This window comes from Natrix helvetica (genome assembly GCF_964273705.1).
Source record: "Natrix helvetica genome assembly, chromosome: 3".
Lineage (NCBI taxonomy): Eukaryota > Metazoa > Chordata > Lepidosauria > Squamata > Natricidae > Natrix > Natrix helvetica.
The window spans coordinates 75,519,807-75,538,501 of NC_138549.1; the positions used below are offsets into that span (position 1 = coordinate 75,519,807).

General features: G+C 38.1%; 2 protein-coding genes across 4 annotated transcripts in view; both read right to left on the bottom strand.

Moving 5' to 3' along the window:
- KCNT2 (potassium sodium-activated channel subfamily T member 2) overlaps positions 1-18,695 on the bottom strand; it is a 229,928-nt gene that overhangs the window by 123,224 nt on the left and 88,009 nt on the right. For all 3 annotated transcript variants that reach the window (XM_081946388.1, XM_081946387.1, XM_081946389.1), the window contains 3 exons: positions 16,426-16,525; positions 4,713-4,769; positions 3,512-3,560 (listed from right to left, as the gene is read on the bottom strand). In XM_081946388.1, the coding sequence (XP_081802514.1) occupies positions 3,512-3,560; positions 4,713-4,769; positions 16,426-16,525 (206 nt within the window). The remainder of the gene's footprint in view (positions 1-3,511; positions 3,561-4,712; positions 4,770-16,425; positions 16,526-18,695) is intronic.
- The window catches only part of LOC309388775 (complement factor H-like), a 499,219-nt gene that overhangs the window by 20,418 nt on the left and 460,106 nt on the right, over positions 1-18,695 (bottom strand). The window lies entirely within an intron of this gene.

Consider the following 18,695-nt stretch of genomic DNA (forward strand, 5'->3'; position numbering starts at 1 on the left):
AGTAGCAGGAAAATCCTGAATGCCAAGCAAATAGATTGGCAGATGATGCTATCAATATGGCACTGCACTACATCTTGTAACATCTTGAATCCCCTGAGGATTCAAGTCCTTTTGTTGACTGGAGCTCAGCTTTCAATACTATCATTCCAAAATTAAAATGAAACTACTGTAGGGAATTGCATACCAAAACAACTAAACACAAGAAAGTTTTTTTCCCCTCATGCCATCACTCTGCTGAACACCTAACTTTTACAGTACTGTGTAATATTTATATATATTTACTATGTTGCATGGCTGTAATATTACTATTATCTTCTCAGGGCCAAGAAGTCCTGTTGTGTCAACAAGCAACACCCCAGTTTCAGTGAGAAGTGCTGGGGAGAGGGGCACTATAATAATTAAACTTTGTAAGTTGATCTGGTTTTAGATTATGATACATTTAAACTGTTGATATTGATTTTATTGTAGGGTTGTTGTTTTTTGTTTACCACCAAAAGTCTTATGGTTGTGATGGTATAGAAACAATAAATAAATTTCACTGGGTGCAAAGAGGGAGCTATCTTCATGTTGATAGGGTATTCAACTATCTCCAATAGCTCCACAATAGTATACAATAATTTTTTATCTAGGCATGCACTCCCAAAACTGGGAGTGTCTAATCTAATGAAGAGAAAATCTAGGAGTGACATGATAGCAATCTTCCAATATTTAAGAGGCTGCCACAAAGGAGAGGAAAATTCTCCAAAGCCCCTGAAGGCAAGACAAGAAGTAATGCATAAAAACTTATCAAAGAGAGAGCCAACCTGAACTGAGGAGAAATTACCTGACAGTGAGAACAATTAATCAGTGGAACAGCTTGCTTTCAGAAGTTGTGGATATTCCATCACTGGAGGTTTTTAAGAAGAAATTTGACAGCCATTTGTCTGGAATGTTATAAGGTCTTCTGCTTCAAGGAGATTGGACTAGAAGACCTTGAAAGTCCCTTCCAACTCTGTACCAGATTGAATTATGTTATTACCTGATAAATCTGGCCATCAGGACAACCTCCAGAATCTTATATCTTCCACATTATGAGAAGCTTGTGGCTGTACCAAATAGCTCAGATGAAAATGGCTCTGAAGTGAACGCCCCATCCACATATGAAAACACTGATGGTAAAGAGATATGAAGTTGTGAAAAGAATTAACTCTAGTGAAATTCCTTGACACTAGGTAGAATCAAGGAGGAACAGAAATTTCCTGAGTCTGAAAAAATAGAATAGCAACACTGTGCCCATTAGGATATATTTGAAGGTGAGCCAAGTGAGCATCTGAAATTGTAGCTGTCATGTGAGTTATTACATGGGCTCTTATTCTTGTTGGGAAAGGAATCTTAATTATACCTGCAATATATGGAGCTGTAGCAACAGTAGCATTTGTTATTACTGCTATTAATTATAATCAGAACTGTGAGAAGGTAAGGGTCTCATTGACTCATTAGCCAAAGTGTCATTCATGTAAGAGAATGGAAGTAATGAATACCGTACTGATCTAAGAGCATTTAAAAATTATTTTTGATGGGAAATGTTCAATACAGTTTGACCTTGCTTTTTAACACTATTTCTGATGAATGCTCTCTATATAGAGAGGAAGCCGTCTGACATAACTCTGGAAATCAGGGTGTTCTGGTGAACTCAGTATAAAACCTATAAACCTATGAAACAACCAACATAATCACAAAGTTCTTAATTATAGAAGTCCAAGTACCTTGAAAGTGAGCCAAATGGTCTTCAAATAGTAATTAAGTATACAGGAGGATCAAGGTCAAAGATTAAGTCTGATACCTGCAGTCCCGCTGTACTGAGTCAGATGTTGCTAACATCTAATGAAAGTTCCTGAGTACTAAACAGCATGCTTTTTCCCTCTGAAAGTCTGGTAGCCTTTAGTTCAGTAAGATTATAGGCAGTTGCAAACAGGATAAACAAATGGAGAAAGTTGAATGATGAGATGAACATAATTCCTGCTTGGCAAATTGTGCTACTTCTGTTAGAAAAAATGTTCCTTTATTTGTCTGGCAGATGAGATTGGACTGAGTCTATTTTCTGCTACAAAACGATGATATTGGCACACATGTTTGACAGTTGACAATATGAACTGAAGCTCAAGAAGGGGACAGGTTATATTTCTCTAATTTTCTGACCTTAACCTGGGCAAAAAATTCTATCAATGTTAGGAATAACATTGCTATCATTGTAGTAGAATCAGGCGCTAAAAATGGAACAAGAATATCTCTTCAATGACTCTGTAAAATTTCTTGAGGTGGTGAAATTTTGATGGCATAGAAGCATTTCCCCGGGAGAATGTTGTTTTCTTCAGAAACTGTAAGGTACTGAAACATGGCTAAGATGTGGACCTCTTGTATTAACTAGTAAGACAGGGTCTCTTCTGTGTGTTGGCACCGATACATTTCAAAGTTAATGAGAGAGGTACTATAGTCATATATATACTAATTTGCAAATGAGGTTAATAATTGTTGCAAGCCAATTCAGTAAAAAAAATCTGGCATTGTTCACAAGAATTTATTGTGTTATTTTCACCAAAATAAAAGAAACAAAAGCAGTATAAATGAATCGTAGAGATCTTAACTAAGAAGAGTACACAAGAGGGTCAGGCATCGCACAAGAATTCTGGAGTGGGTTGTGGAGGGTGCATTAGAGGCACTTTCCACAACCCACAACCCACGGGTCAAGGAGGATGTGCAAAATACAGTACAGCACAAGTCAGGAAATTGAAGTTCTGGGTAAAACAGTAGAGAAGGTGTCAAACAGCATCACATGATTGCAAGTATTTGGCAACCAGTTGTAAGTGTGAACAGGTAGCTAAGCAACCAGGTCTCGGTCATGTGACTGTAGGAGTGCTATGGCAGCCAGAACTTGGGAGGATCAGTTGTAACCACCATCTGTTTGATTCTGTCATACTTCAAATAATTAGTGAATGAATGATCATAGGTTGAGTATATCATTGCCTTGTTTAGCAATTGCAATCCATTTTTTAAATCAGAAGTAAAATGTTTGCTAGGTGTGAACACGTGGCTGAGGCAGAAAGAGAGAAGCTGCAAAGATCATTGACTGCTGCAGGCTCATTTAGATAAATCTCTCATACAGCTATGCCAGCATTACTCTCACTCCCACATGCACTGTTGTTAGGCACAAAATTTGATTATAAGTGCATACATTGGTTGGGGTTCAAAACAAACAAACAAACAAACAAAAACAAACACCCTAGTATTGCATTTGCAAATTGTCTTTAAACCAGGTAGACATTAAGCAAGGACTGGTTGCATCTTCTTGACTGATAATCATAATAACCATCCTAAATTTCTTCAGAGAAAAATATTATAAAATATACAATATATGTTTGTAGAAGGACCTTTGCACTCCACTAATTTGCCATTCTGTTAATAAATACCCCTCTTTTACTATAAAATGTTATTAAACGCATGTAAAATCTATAAAAATGAAAGTATACATTACCTGTAATCCCCACAAAGGTAAGCTTCGATTCACCCAAATAATAAGTGACCTGAAAAATTACAACAACAAAGGGAATGAATTTATGTATTTATTTGGGGGGGGGGGGGAGAAAACCTTATCTGAACAAGCTATTCTCCCTCCACATTCAAATTAACACTCTGACATTATTTTTATTTTTCTTGAATTCTTCTCATGAATTCAAAATATTTCGATTTATGAGAGAAGATTAGGAGAGAGATACTCTAGAGTTAAGAAACTGTTTAGATGTTTCAGAAAATAATGCGTGAAGTAATCCATGGCTCACTTTCCTATCAAATGCTGCAATCACATCAGATGTCATAAGTGACTAGTTTATCTTTCTATGGAACTCATTACTGGTCTTCATACATTACTCATTTGAATAGTGGGCATAAAATAGAATGGCTAGGAGCAGTTCTTATATTGGGCCAAAATAATACTGCTCCACCCACCAAAAAATTGGGATTTATTTATTTTTGTTTGTTTGTATGGTGCAATTAGCAGCTATGTTCTTGTCTTTGTTTTCAGAACTGAAGTCAACCATGGCTTCTTCAAATACATACATATGCAATACATATTCATACATTTTTTATGTTCTTAGCAATTTTTCTCTGTGAAATCCTGCAGATTTATATAACTTGAAGAAAATATAAGAAATAGTTAAGATAATGTATTGGAATAATGGTAATAGTTGTACATTACTTCAATTGTGAGAAACAGGTCTGCCATGAAGTGAGGGAAGACTTTATTTAATTGCTTTCTCAATGGTCAGTACTACTTTTTTTTAAAGTGACAGAATGTTTAACAGACCCTAAAAACCGAGAGAACAGGGTTGGTTTTGCTGCATTATACCTTGTAAATACAACCAATGTATAACCTATGAAGCATTTCAGTTTGACTAATCAAAATGAAATTTCCTTCCTGATATAGAATCCAGAGTGCGTTCATATTATTACTGAAATATTTGCAAATTCTAAATTCAATTTACTTAATTTGTTTCAAAATATTTCTTCCTATCCACATCAAGCTTGAGTTCATTTGGGGTAACTCTAATCACCTAGCTACCCATTTTGCACAAAGGACAGCTCCTGCAAATATCAATAAGCACATTATTTAGAAAAAGAATCTAATAATTTAAGTTAAAAACATCGATTTGTTGCTATAAACACATCCTTAAACTTACCAATCTATCTCTGCAGAAATGTTGATTTGACTGGAACATCCCTGGTTTAATTCCTTGCTAGCAGACATCCAAATGTAAAATCCATTTTCATTTAGAAAACGGCATAATATTATAACGAAATATGTTATGGAAAAAAAAGAAAGCCAGACAAAATCATTAGTTTGTTATAATAATATTTTAAAGGCTTGTAAAATATCATGCTGATTAAAATTTAAAAAATGAAAGACAATAAATGAGGGTTATCGTGGGTGAGGGTTGTTCAGATAATGAAGAAATATATTGTCAAACATTGTATTTTAACACAACATTTTAAGATGTTAACATGGGATATTTAGAACACAGAACTAAATGAATTCTATGAAACATAACATATGTAAGAGCATATCCTTGCTTAATTATATATATATATATATATATATATATATATATATATATATATATATATATATATATATATATATATATATATATATATATATATATTATATATATATATATTAATATACCAAAACAAAAACAAAACGAATAATAAAAACACTCATATTTTAAAGGAGTTGCCATGAAGATTTTGGCTGGCTGCAAATTATGGGAATATAACCATGTAAGTCAAAGGGAGGGGTGCCATAAAGACTGTAGTATCAATGCACAAATTATGTAATCAGCATTATTAGAGAATTAACATCATTTGCATGACAACATCATGATTTTGTTCACTATCATTGTAAATTGTACTGGATGCCCACAGATTTAATGAAAGGTGTTTTTTCTTCTAGCAAAGTTGATTCAACTCAATTTAAGAAAATGATGTTGATAACGGATGGTACTGAAGGGGGCCAAGGTATAGAGGGCTTTGTGAGTTAAATCATACACTATTTTAAATTGTATCTGAAAGTGTATTGCTAACCAATACAGAGCCCACAGCAGAGTTATTGGCATGTAAGCATTTTTAAATAGGTCCATTATTAGAGATAGAAATAGACAGTCATAAACTACATATATATAAAAGGTGTAAGTATGTGTGTATATATCGATATATCGATAGATCTAGACAGACAGATAGACACACACACACACATACACAGATATGTATATTTGTTTGTGTGTGTATGTGTGTGTGTATACACACACACACACATATAGAGACAGTAGAATAGAATACAATTCTTTATTGGCCAAGTGTGATTGGACACACAAGGTATTTGTCTTTGGTGCATATGCTCTCAGTGTACATAAAAAGACATGAAAACATACATTCGTCATGAATCATAAGGTACAACACTTAATGGTAGTCATAGGGTACAAATAAACAATCAGGAATGTATGTATGTATGCATATACACATATGTATATAAATATATATATATATCAATAAATATACATATATACATACACACACACACACACACACACACACGCAGGTCTTGGCGTATTCGGGTCTTTTCCCGTGTAAGATTGATAGTATCTTGGCGACGTTTCGACAAGGTCACACTTGTCATCTTCAGGCTGGTGCCTTTGGCTTCGTGCTTGTGCGAGCAAAGCGTGATCGGAGCTGCCATTTTTCTATAAATATAGTTAGGTGGGTGTGGAATATTGGCTTTGTTGCTTTAAACGGATTGGTTGGCTGTGTTGCAACATCTTGATTGGTTGATGGAATTGATGTTTGGTGAGGGTGATTGGTGATGGTGTTCTGTGTTGTTCTGGGTCCTGTATCGTTTTTTGTGGCTGGGACTCGTTTATTGACTAGGGCTAGTTTCCAGATGTCTGGTAGGCATATACCTACCATATACATTCACATACAGAGAGAGGATATATAATGAAAAGTCTATGTCTATCTTTTCTGTCTTGTCTGTCTGTCTGTCTGTCTGTCTATTTATCTATGTCTTTGATAAAATTATTTAAAACCCCATTTACTTCATGGACAATTAGGAATTCATTTGATAAATTTACTAATTGAAAAATACCAATTGATCTACAATATAATTCTAGAGACTTCTGTTAGTAACCATTTTAAATGATTCATCACTCTGTATAAATGAACTGATAAGCAGCTGCTTAACATTCTTTTTTAAAACCTCTGCTCTCTGCTTTATGTACATTATATTTTGCAATGTCCTGTAAATATTATATATTTATTTAATTCTGTTGGAAACCTATAAGTTTAGAGAGAAGCTGTAACGAGAACCACTTTCTGTTTAAGCAAACAAAGATGCTTTGGGATAATATTTACATAAGTTTAGAATTATGACAAAAGTGTTTAAAAATAATGCACTTTCCTAAAGCAAACAAACCCAAGCCACAATTATTCTTCCAGTTGAGGAAAATGTCTATATTAATCATGATAATCATATTCTGATATCATGAATTCAAAGGCACAAAATCCAAAGACTCTGTATATTAAAGTCAGCTTCATTCAAGTCAGCGCATCTTTTAAAACAGGGGTGTCAAACTCAAGGTCCACAGGCCAGATCCAGTCTGTGATGAGGCCGGATGTGACCCACATGGCCATCCTGGAAACTGTAAGGGTTTGGCCTGTGTCACTTCGGGCCCACCCATGCCACCCAGGCATGCGTGTGTGCGCACCGACCCAGTTCTCCGTTGTTTCCAGTGGGGAAAACAGGACAAAGCAAGTGGGAAAAATATTTCCTTTGCTACATTTCCAGTCTGAATCATACCACAGCAGGGTCCCTACAGCAGAGCCCATTTGAGGATTATGTATATAGAAAAGCAACTAACAAACATTAAAGTTGTTGCACATAAAAAACAGAGGAGCTCTGATCAACTATCAGAGCCATCATTTTGACAATTTTGCTGTACTGTTGTCTGTGGACACCCCCATGAAATACAAGCATGGGATAAACTGAATCTGGTATGTTCTCAGTCTTTTAAATGACCACAAACTACCAGCAAAAGTGGCATTTGATCACAAGGCAAAGGCATCGAGAAATCTTTCCCCTTTTGCATTTGAGCATCCAAGAAGGGACAGGAAAGACAAAGAAAAAGAAGGAAAGAGTGGAAGGAAGAAGAAAGAAAGAGAAGGAAAAAAGGTAAGGTAAAAAAAGAAAAGAGAAGAAGGAAGGAAGGATGGATGGATGGATGGAAAGAAAGAGATTATAATGGGAGAGAGTGAGGGTCTGAGATAAATCCTGCCTTAATATTTGGCCACCAACAGCCCTGTTGCCTTTTCCCATCCCCTTGTCCCTTCCCTCCTAACCTCTCCTGGTGGTCTCCCATCCTATCACAGAGGATGCTTTGGTTACAAAGCCTTGTCTCCTCGCAAGGAGAAAGAGAGTTGGCGTCCCTCTGACCCACACACTTTGCCCTCCCGCACACAACATGAGCAATCTGGCCAAGGAGAACGAACAGAGCAGCAGTGGGAGTGACCACGCTCACCACGGCCACACCCACCATGGCCTCCCAAAGTCAATGACAATCCTGATGCGGTTCTCAAGGAAATTGACTTTGACACCCCTTTTTAAAAAAGAAATGTTTTTAATTGTTTAGGACAATTAATTAATCAATCAATTAATTAATTAATTAATTCCGACAGCTTTGGGGGCTCCTTAACCTTCCTACCTGCCCCCTGAGCTCGCCAGCAGCCGCTGACGAACCTCCCAGTGGTGCCTCAACCACGGTGGTCGCGGAAGGCAGCTTCGCTCCAAGCTGCCTGTTTCGCGCGTCAGGAAGGCTGTATGAGACGTTTTCACTTGCAGGGGAAAAAAAAAAAACCTAATGCTTCCTAAATTATCCACTGACAACAAAAGCAAAAAAATTAGGCTACACTAGACTGGTTGGAGAGTCCAACTTGCTGTCCAAGAACTGGATCTCCCCAACTGCGTCCTTTTAGGGCGACTGAGGTTTTTTTTACTGAGCCTCTAAAGGGAGTAGGAAGTGTGGCTACACAAACTTTGAACTCAATCCTTGGGCAGCAAACTGAAGTTAACCCATGCTTGGACACTCCAAGCAGCGCCTAGGAGAAATAAACATTGTCAGTTATTAGTAGTCTTTTTTCAAAAGTAGTAACAGAATAATAATAATACAGGAATATGCAAAATCCTTCAGTAACCATTCACAAAAAAGATATTCAAATCAACTGCTTGATTTCAAATCAAATCATGATTTATTTGACAAGAGGAAAGCCAACTTCACCAGAGCCATAGGATGCCAAAAGCATAACTGCTCCCGTGCTTGTTCTCCTATTTTTCTACCTTTATTATTGCCTTTGTTGGATTTTAAAATTAGGGGCAAAAATACCTTTCAAATGAATTCAGATGAAAAGTGGTTCCATATCAAGATTTAATATTAATTAATAACACCTACAGGGATAATGTATTAAAATGTATGCATGCAATTTTGTTAAAAATCATTGCTTCTCCAAAGAAAAAAAATCTCATTAATATAAATGAACCGTGGGGGGACAGAATCTCAACTTGTTTTCAAATTACAGAGGCCTAAAATAAGACAACAAAAAGAAAACAGGCAAATACAAAGAAACAACTGGATTTTCTAATTTGGCCTGGCGCTTGATTATAGAGCAGAATCCCATTTTTAATTATTATCGACAAACTACTTATGTTTTGGACTCTGCTTGGATCTTCCTTTTGGGTGCCAATCACATTATAAAAACATTAATGTCAAAATAAAGATAGAATTAGTAGTAATTTTGTGGAGGTATGGTGATTTAAACATATATTATCTTCCCGAATTTCCAAATTTTACATTGGGAAAATTGGAATTGAAAATAGCTGCAAACTAAAAGCTATATATGTGCCAATCCCATATTTAAATATTAGAATTTTTTCAGTTAACCAAAAAAATAGCACAGCTATATACAGGAATAATATCCCTGGAAACTGCCAAGCTATCTAGTAATGGGAAGATTCAATCATACCACACTAGTTTGCAGCAATCTCCTGACTTCTCCTACTATTTTATTCATTAATTTTTATTTATTAGATCTATGTGCCAACAGTCTCGTCTGACAATATGTCATCTACTTGGTTGTTCTTTCCCAAGAGATGAGATTCAATGTGGACACAACTGTTATTTTTGAAATAATTCTTTCAGCATTATTAGGTTATAAACAGTACATTTTATATTCCAGCTATTAAAATAAACATCTCTGGCAGTCTTTGAAGAGTTATGATCCTAGGACAGCGATAGTGAACCCTTTTTGGCTCGCGTGCCATAAGTGGGGGGAGCGAAGGGGTGTCGTGTGCGGGCGTGCTGCACCCATAATGCAATGCGTGACCTCCCCAGAGCGCATGCGCACACTACAGGTGAGACCCCCCCATTTTTGTATGCTTTTTTCACCCTCCCCAGGCTCCAGAGGCTTTATAGGAGCCTAGGGAGGGCGAAAACAACCTCCCCCCCCCCCGAAGCCCTCCGGAGGCTTCAGGAACCTTCAGGAGGCGTTTCTGAAGCCTCCGGAGAAGTCAAAATGAACCTCCGAGCAAACCGGAAGTCACTTCCTGTTTGCTCTGAGGGTCATTTTGAGCGCTCCGAAGGCTTCAGGGACCTTCAGGACGCTTCCCTGAAGCCTCCGGAGCAGTCAAAACGAATCTCCGAGCAAACCAGAAGTCCGTTCCCGAACTTCCGGTTTGCCCATAGGGCTGTTTTTTTGCGCTCTGGAGGCTTCAGGGAAGCTCATGAAGCCTCCAGAGGGCCTCCAGGGGGAGCAGCGGAGGCTCTTTTCGCCGTCCCCAGGCTCCTATAAAGTATCTGGAGCCTGGGGAGGGGAAAAATGGCTTTAAAAGGGAGTGAAATCAGCTGACCAGCGCGCGCAAGCATGCTGGCCAGCTGACAGGGCAGCGCCTCGCATGCTGGCCAGCTGACAGGGCAGCGCCTCGCATGCCCTGACAAATGGCTCCGTGTGACACCTGTGGCACGCGTGCCATAGGTTCGGCATCACTGTCCTAGGAGATACAATAATTATGGGAAACAAGTAAGACTTAATTACTAACTTTTTCTTTTAAATCACTGCAACTTTAAAAAAATATTCTACAGAATAAAATGTACAAATGATGTTTTTATTGGTTTGTTAGAATTACATGATCAAAAGAAAATGTTACTATGTTTAGATGACTGAGAATATTTATATTGAGCTGTGATGCATTTCATCAAAGTCATCAAAGTAGTAAATTTCTAAAGTTTAATAAAGTTTCCTGTATACTGTATCTGTTTGAAACATAATTAAAATGAAGGTAAAGACAAGGGAAGGGAGATACCTCTAAAACAACAAACTGAACAAAATATCTATGCAATGTTTAATTTCTCTACATTTCTCTAATGCTGTGAACTTCATCTGAAGCCAATCTTAAAAGTATTTTTTCTTCCCAATACTATAAATCTGTGCCCAAGAAAGACTTGCATGGACAACTGTAAGTTTGCATATGTCTAGGCTTCCTGTTTCACAGCTACGTTTCAAGGACAAGACAAAAATCCAATTAATTTTAATTGAATAATTATTGGATGAGATTGTCAATATAAAGCCATCACATTTCAATAAATCCCTTAAGACAGAAATGGATACACAACTGTGTTTGCCTATTTCTATAATTCTGAAGCTACATTGCAAAAATAAAACAAGGACTAGAGAAAAAAAGTCAATTATTTTTAATTGAATAAATAACTAGTGAATAAAATTGTCACTAAAAAGCACCTCATTTTAACAAATTCAAACATTCTCCCCAACTGCATTTAACAATCATTCAAACCATTATTTCTTAAATATATGCACATGCACTCACACATATTTGTGAAGAATGAAGGGAAGGAAGAAAAAGAAAGGTGAAGGAGCGTCCATTGAAGTGACTGGAAGAAATAATGAGCAGGGGAGGAAAGAAAGTGCACAAGATTTTTTTATAGAAAATTCAACAATGTTTGCTATGCTTAGCTGGTGCAGATGTGTATATGCATATTCTGAAGTAAATGTAATGTTGCTTACTCCAGGTTAGAAAGCACAGCCTTCTTTTACAATGGGAATTTATCTGTTTGTCTCAGCTTATTCTATCTACATGATGGCAATAGAAATGTGGAAGAAATCTTGAAGGTAATAGAGATGTCATTCTCTCAACACCTCAACAGTATAATGCATGTCAAACTCGCTGTGTCACATGATGTTTTGCAGTGTTTGTCCCATTTACAGAGCTGGGATGGGTGTGCCCTGCACGTGACCCATCCAGCCCATGGACCGCCAGTTTGACACCCCTGGCATAATGTGTGTTGGGTTGTGAGGCAAATAGAGGTAGTCGTCAACTACCTATATTCTAAAAAAATGTATAGCCAAAAAAAGAGTTTGGTCAAAAAGGCCAATGAAATCGTACCCTGTATTAACAGAGGAATAGATTCCAGATCACATGAAGTATTAGTTACTGCTTTATACCAACTTGGTAAGACCACACTTGGAATGCCACATCCAATTTTGGTCACCACAATATTAAAAAAAAAAAGATGATGAGACTCTGGAAAGAGTATAGAGAAGATGATTAGGGGGCTGGGGACTAAAGCTTATGAAAAACAGTTGCAGGAATTGGATATGTCTAATCTAGAAGGACTAGGAATGACATGACAACAGTGTTTCAATATATGAGGGGCTGCCACAAAGAAGAAGGAGTAAATCTATTTTCTGAAGCACCAGAAGGCAAGACAAGAAGCAATAATGGAAATTAATCAAGGAAAGAAGCAACCTAGAACTAAGGAAATTTCCTTACAGTGAGAACAAAACCGTGGAATGGTTTGCCATCACCGGGAAGCTATTAAAAAGAGACTGGATTGTCATTTGTCTGGAATGGTATAAGAGGCTGGATTAGAAGGTCCCTTCCAATCTGTTATTCTACTATTTTGACTTACAACCATTCGTTATAGTGACCATTTGAACTTACAATGGCACTGAAAAAATGACTTATAACTGTTTTTCATACTTACAACCATTGAAGCATCCTCATGGTCACATGATCAAAATCTGGGTGTTTAGCAATTGCTATGTATTTATGACAGGTGCAATGTCCTGGGGCCATGTGATCACCATTTGTAACCATCCAGCTGGCTTCTGAAAGCAAAGTCAACGGGGGAAAGCCAGATTCACTTAACAACTGAGATTCACTTAACAACCACAGTGATTCACTTAACAACTGTGGCAAAATTGGTCATAAAATGGGGCAAAACTCATTTACCTTGCTTAGCAACAGAAATTCTGGACTAGCTGTAAAAGCTTTGGTCCATTTACTCTACATGTACCATTGGTTTCAATAGCACTTTTGTAATCTACTCATTATGCAATCCTGCAAACACAATCAGGGAAGAGTTGAGAGCATGTTAGCCTGTTTATTGTTCTATTTAATCAAAGTAAATGCAAAGCCACGGTTTAGCAGTACACAAGCTTGAATGAATTCAATCAAAGCAATGAGCTTGGGTGCCCCTTTCCCTCTCCTTCAGCAGCCTTTAGTTTGCTTACTTGTGAATGTTAGCTTGCCATAAAAAAAAAAAAACAGAGAGTGGGCTTCGAAGTAAAGTATTTGAACTTCCCTTCTTTAGAATCAGTGATTTGAACCAATGCTGTGTTCAGATCCAACAAAGCCAGTTTTCATGAAAAAGTTAAGCTAAACTTTAAAAGAAAAAGTATCTCCTGTGGAGCCAAGGGCATCACAGTACTGGTCTTTTTTCCTTATTATATGCAAAGGCTTATGCAGAGAGATTTAAAGCAGGATAGTGCTTTGAAGTGAAATGTTTTTTTCTGCATTTGGATTAAGGCATCTATAATTGGCATATTGCAAATTTCTCCTCCAAATACAGACTTTGTGTGAGCACCGAACTTGTCCAATCTATGAAAGCTTTTAGATAGGCCTGTTGGCTGCCGGCTTTTGACTCTGTTAGTTAAAATGTACTATAGTTGGTCAGGCACACACTTTTTATGTAGTTCAAAAAGTTAAACTGCTTTGCTTTTAAACTTAACAACAAGCACACTGCATTTATTATATTTTAGCTTGAAGACACTTGTATATACACATGCAAAAATCCCTTTAATAAAACAAAATTAGATAAATCCTCAGAATAAAATTAACAGCAGTAATAACAGCTGCAATGTCAACAAGATGCATAATAATCAATTTTTAAAAAAACCAGAAGATGAGGGACAGCCAATCGTTATACATATTGTCATAATAAAAATACAAAGAAACAACAGCCAAATAAAGTAAACACACAATCTCATAGTCAAGCCCTATACCCTGGAAAAATAATTAAACAATAATTGAAATAAATATAAGTCCTTCAACAAGGCAATTTGAAAGCTTGTTAGCTGTCTAGCAAAGATCAGATTTTACAGTATTGCCCAGCTCTATTCAACTTCTTCCATTACATTCCTTACTAGGAAAAAAACATGTTTTTAAAATCTTTTTAAAAATATTAAAATCAGTTGTTTTCTTTCAGGGAGCCCAGAGCCTCAATGCTTGAATCCCTTTATCTGTGAAAAAGGGAGAGTAAAGCAGTTCCCCAAACACCTACAATACTGCATAGATAAAGATAGCAAGCAGTCCTAAAAACCCAAAACAAAGTTTGAAGGAACTGGTGATAAATGGACATAGGAAAACCAGAGAAAAACAGCATGAACAGATAACACAAAATAAAAATACCTGAACTGACTCAGGGGGGAAAGAACTAAAGGGGGGAAATAATAAACCGTTATAACGGTAAAGATTCTGACACAAGCCAAGCTACATCATGTATCTCACTGCCTCTGAAGTCAAGAAATTGAGGACCTGATAAGATATTTATGACGAAGGACCCAAGTTATTTGAGGGACCACTTCTTGCTGAGTACATCTGCCTGGCAGAAAATGTATGTTGCAGGTCCAGTAAAGAGCTACATCTTGTGGGATTCCAGAGATGAGTCCTTACTGCCATGGCATTTGCTATATGAAACATTATCCCCCTCTCCCCCCCTTGTGATCAGGCTATTAACGTTTTGCAAGTCCTTCAAGATTTGGCTAGTTCATCAGACCTAGAGGCCCCAAGGGAATGGTTGAAATGGCTCCACTGCTGTTAATATCTGTGGCTGTTTCTTTTGTTTTCCTTTGATATCTGTTAATATCTGTGGCCCTTCCCTTTGTTTTAATTAATTTAGTTTTATATTATTTTTTATTATGCATCACACAGTCACATTTTATAAGATGGCTCACTGCCTATAGAAATATGATGAATGAAGAGCTGAAGTTTCTTGGACAAGAAGTGAAATGCCTTCAAAGAAAAACCCGAAAGTCCATTTGCCTCTTGAAAAAAAGCACCTCGCTCCAAAACCAGGAAAAATTACATAGTACCAATTCCCGCTGGATACCTATTGAGAATGAAAGGGAATACTAACCAATACAAGAAAAGGAGAAATACTAAAAACAAAATGACAGACAAGAATGAAGAGAAGGCTTTACTCTAATGGCCAAAGATCTCAAAACAAGGCAGGAGTATTTGATGATCCAATAATGAAATACTAGAGAAAAGTCCAGAAGTATCAACACAGATGGAAGACACTGTACAGATAGTCCTTGGTTTACAACCACAATTGAACCCAGAATTTACGTTGCTAAGTGAGAAAGTGAGTTTTGCCCCATTTTACAACTTTTCTTGCCACATTTGTTAAGTCAATCACTGCAGTTGTTAAATTAGTAATACAATTGTTAAGTGAATCTCCACCAGCGGTGGCTTTCAAAAAAATTTAGAACCTCTTCTGTAGGTGTGGTCTGCTCAGTGGAAGTGGCTCGCCGGCCATGGGACCGGATGGGAGTGGCTTGCCAGCCATTTGACTGGGTGGGAGTGGCTTGCCAGCCATGTGACTGAGTGGGAACAGCTTGGCAGTCATGTGACTGGGTGGGCATGGCCAACTTGTAAAATGTGGTGAAACCCACTTAACAACGCTCTTGCTTAGCAACCAAAATGTTGGCTCAGGAACTCTGGCAATGAAGTGTGCAAGTCTTAAAGCTGTCAAGTTACAAGATCCTTGCACTCCTAACCCTTTAGAAAAAAAAACCCCAGGGGTGTTCAAACTTGACAGCTTTAAGACTTGTGGACTTCAACTCCCAGAATTCCTCCTCTCGCTCTTCATCTTGATGATGTGCGGATGGGCGGGGGGAGGGAGCTGGAACCGGTTCTAAATAGCACTGTAGATTTGTGGAACCTCTTCTATAGAAGATGTTAGAACTATCAGGAACCCACACCTGATCCCCACTGACTTTGCTTGTCAGAAGGTCACAAAAGGTGATCACATGATCTTGGGACACTGCAACCGTCATAAATCTGAACCAATTGTCAAGCATCCAAATATAAACCATGTGACCATGAGGTGCTGCAACAGTCATAGGTGTGAAACAATGAACATAACTGCCATTGTAACTTTGAACAGTCACTAAATGAACTGTTCTAAGTCAAGGACTACCTGTACTTCAGTCATCATAAAGAAAAATAGTGCATTGTAATGTATATTATATGAGATACAGTAGAAACAGCAACCAATGTTCTGGTCACCTTAATATTTTACTTTATCAACAATCTGCTAATTAAGATTTGCCTGCAATATTATAGTCCTCTCTACCTGCGCATAATGAAATGTGAAATTGGATTACAAATGACTCCTGTAGAATTAAAAATATGTTAGATCATATATTATGTACAACTGATCTTAGTAAGACAATTTCTCAGGCATTTTGAGAGAAAAATTAAAAGATTACCATTCATGTTGACGATATGGATCATCCAGGAGCACCCGAACTATATATAACATGCAGCTTAAAAGTTTGAGTGAAAAATTGAATAAGCGGATTCTCAGGCCTGTTGGGGAAAAAAAGGAAAGTGAATCAAACTAAATTAAGAAAAGAATACTTACAAGTTACTAAACTGATTGAAAAGTAATATCCTCAGATCTGTCAAAAAATGTTTAAAAGATTTAGAATATTAAAATATTAATAAATGTATTGATTTCAACTTTTACAAAACTATTTCCCCCTTATTTTCGGACTATCTCCCTTCAAGTGGGAAAAAAAGGAAAGTGAAAACAGATTAAAGCATTAGTAGACATCCAAATCTATTCTTTTTCTTATTCATGCAGAATCAACTTACTTATTTCAAAGAAGAAGAAAAAAAACCCAGGAGCAGGTAAGCAAGCAACAACAGCCACCTGTGAATAGCTTAATGTCAGCAATGTTATTGACTTCCACTTAGAGTCTCTGCAGACTCCCTGCTGTCCCCTGGGAACAGCCAGATAAGTTTTCATGGGGAAAGGTTTGAGCCTTATGCCTCTTGATGCTACGCAAGGACTCAAAAGTTAATTCCCCCTTTGGCTGGCAGTTTCCCAACATTAGGGCAGAATGGGACAACCCGCCATGGCCAACTCATTGCTGCCAATTCGCCATGGCCAAGTTACCGTGGCCAGATCACCACAGCCAATTTCCCACGGGACAACTCACCGCAGCTAACTCACCCTGGGTCAACTTGCGATGGGACAATTCAACAATTTTATTTAATTATTTAAAATAATTTTAAAATATTTTCATTGTTGCCATTCATATTTCATTTTTTCCCTCCTTTTGCATCCTTTCTTTAATGATTCTGTTCCACCATTTTTTTTCACTATTATGTAACATTTGTACCACAGCAAGTTGTCCCATGGTGAGTTGGCTGTGGCGGATTGTCCTAGATCAGTGATGGCGAACCTATGGCACACGTGCCACAAGTGGCACGCGGAGCCATTTGTCAGGGCACGCGAGGCGCTGCCCTGTTAGCTGGCCAGCGCGCATGCGCACGCTGGCCAGCTGAGTTCACCTTTTTAAAAGCTATTTTTTGCCTTCCCCAGGCTCCAGAGGCTTTATAGGAGCCTGGGGAGGGCGAAGAGAGCCTCCCCTGCCCCCCCCCCAGAGGCTTCAGGGACCGTCCGGAGGCTTCCCTGACGCCTTCGAGCGCTTAAAACCACCCTCCGAGCAAACCAGAAGTGACTTCCGGGTTGCTCGGAGGGTCATTTTAAGCATTCCGAAGGCTTCAGGGACCGTCTGGAGGCTTCCCTGACGCCTTCGGAGCGCTTAAAACGACCCTCCGAGCAACCCGGAAGTCACTTCCGGATTGCTCGGAGGGTGGTTTTAAGCATTCTGAAGGCTTCAGGGAAGCCTCCGGACAGTCCCTGAAGCCTCCAGAGGGCCTCCGGGGGGGCGGGGGGGCTCTTTTCACCCTCCCCAGGCTCCCATAAAGCCTCTGGAGCCTGGGGAGGGCGAAAAAAGCATGAAAAATGGGGGGGGGGCGTTGTGCGTGCATGCGCACTGGGGGGTCTCGCATTGCATTATGGGTGTGGCACGCACACACATGACCCCCCTGCGCTCCCCCCACTTGTGGCACGCGAGCCAAAAAAAGGTTCGCCATCGCTGTCCTAGATCCAAGGGGATCCACAGTGATGGCTAAGGGTTTCAAAATGGTAGGTATAAATTAGGTAATGAAAGCCACATCCCTTTTTAATGTGTATTGCAGGCATTGTATGCATGTAAAAAGGAGTGAGGGTTGGATGCTCTGGCTGCATCTATCACTTTGAAGCCAGTACCTGTTGCTTCAGACACTCTCGGTTTTCTCCTCGGATGAAGTCATGGAAATGAAAATGCCCACATAAAACTCAAGCTAATATGTCTTGCCCTCCATCACTAGGCCAAAGAACAACAACTTGCCTAGGAGCAGAAAATGTTAATTGATCGTTGTTACCTTTATTATCTTGCACAATTTATTAACTATGGAGTACTGTGGAAACAATGTAAGTTATTTAAAGTACACTACTGTAGACTAACAATTCATAATCTTTGCAATGCAAAAAAGTAGTCATGGATACAATCTTATGAAGCAATGTAAACATTTCTGTAGCACACCAAGTTAGATAACAACTGAGTTTCCAATATACATTTAAAGTGAGAAGATCACAGTATCTAAATAGCTAATACCGTTATTATAAATGCGTAAAATATATTAT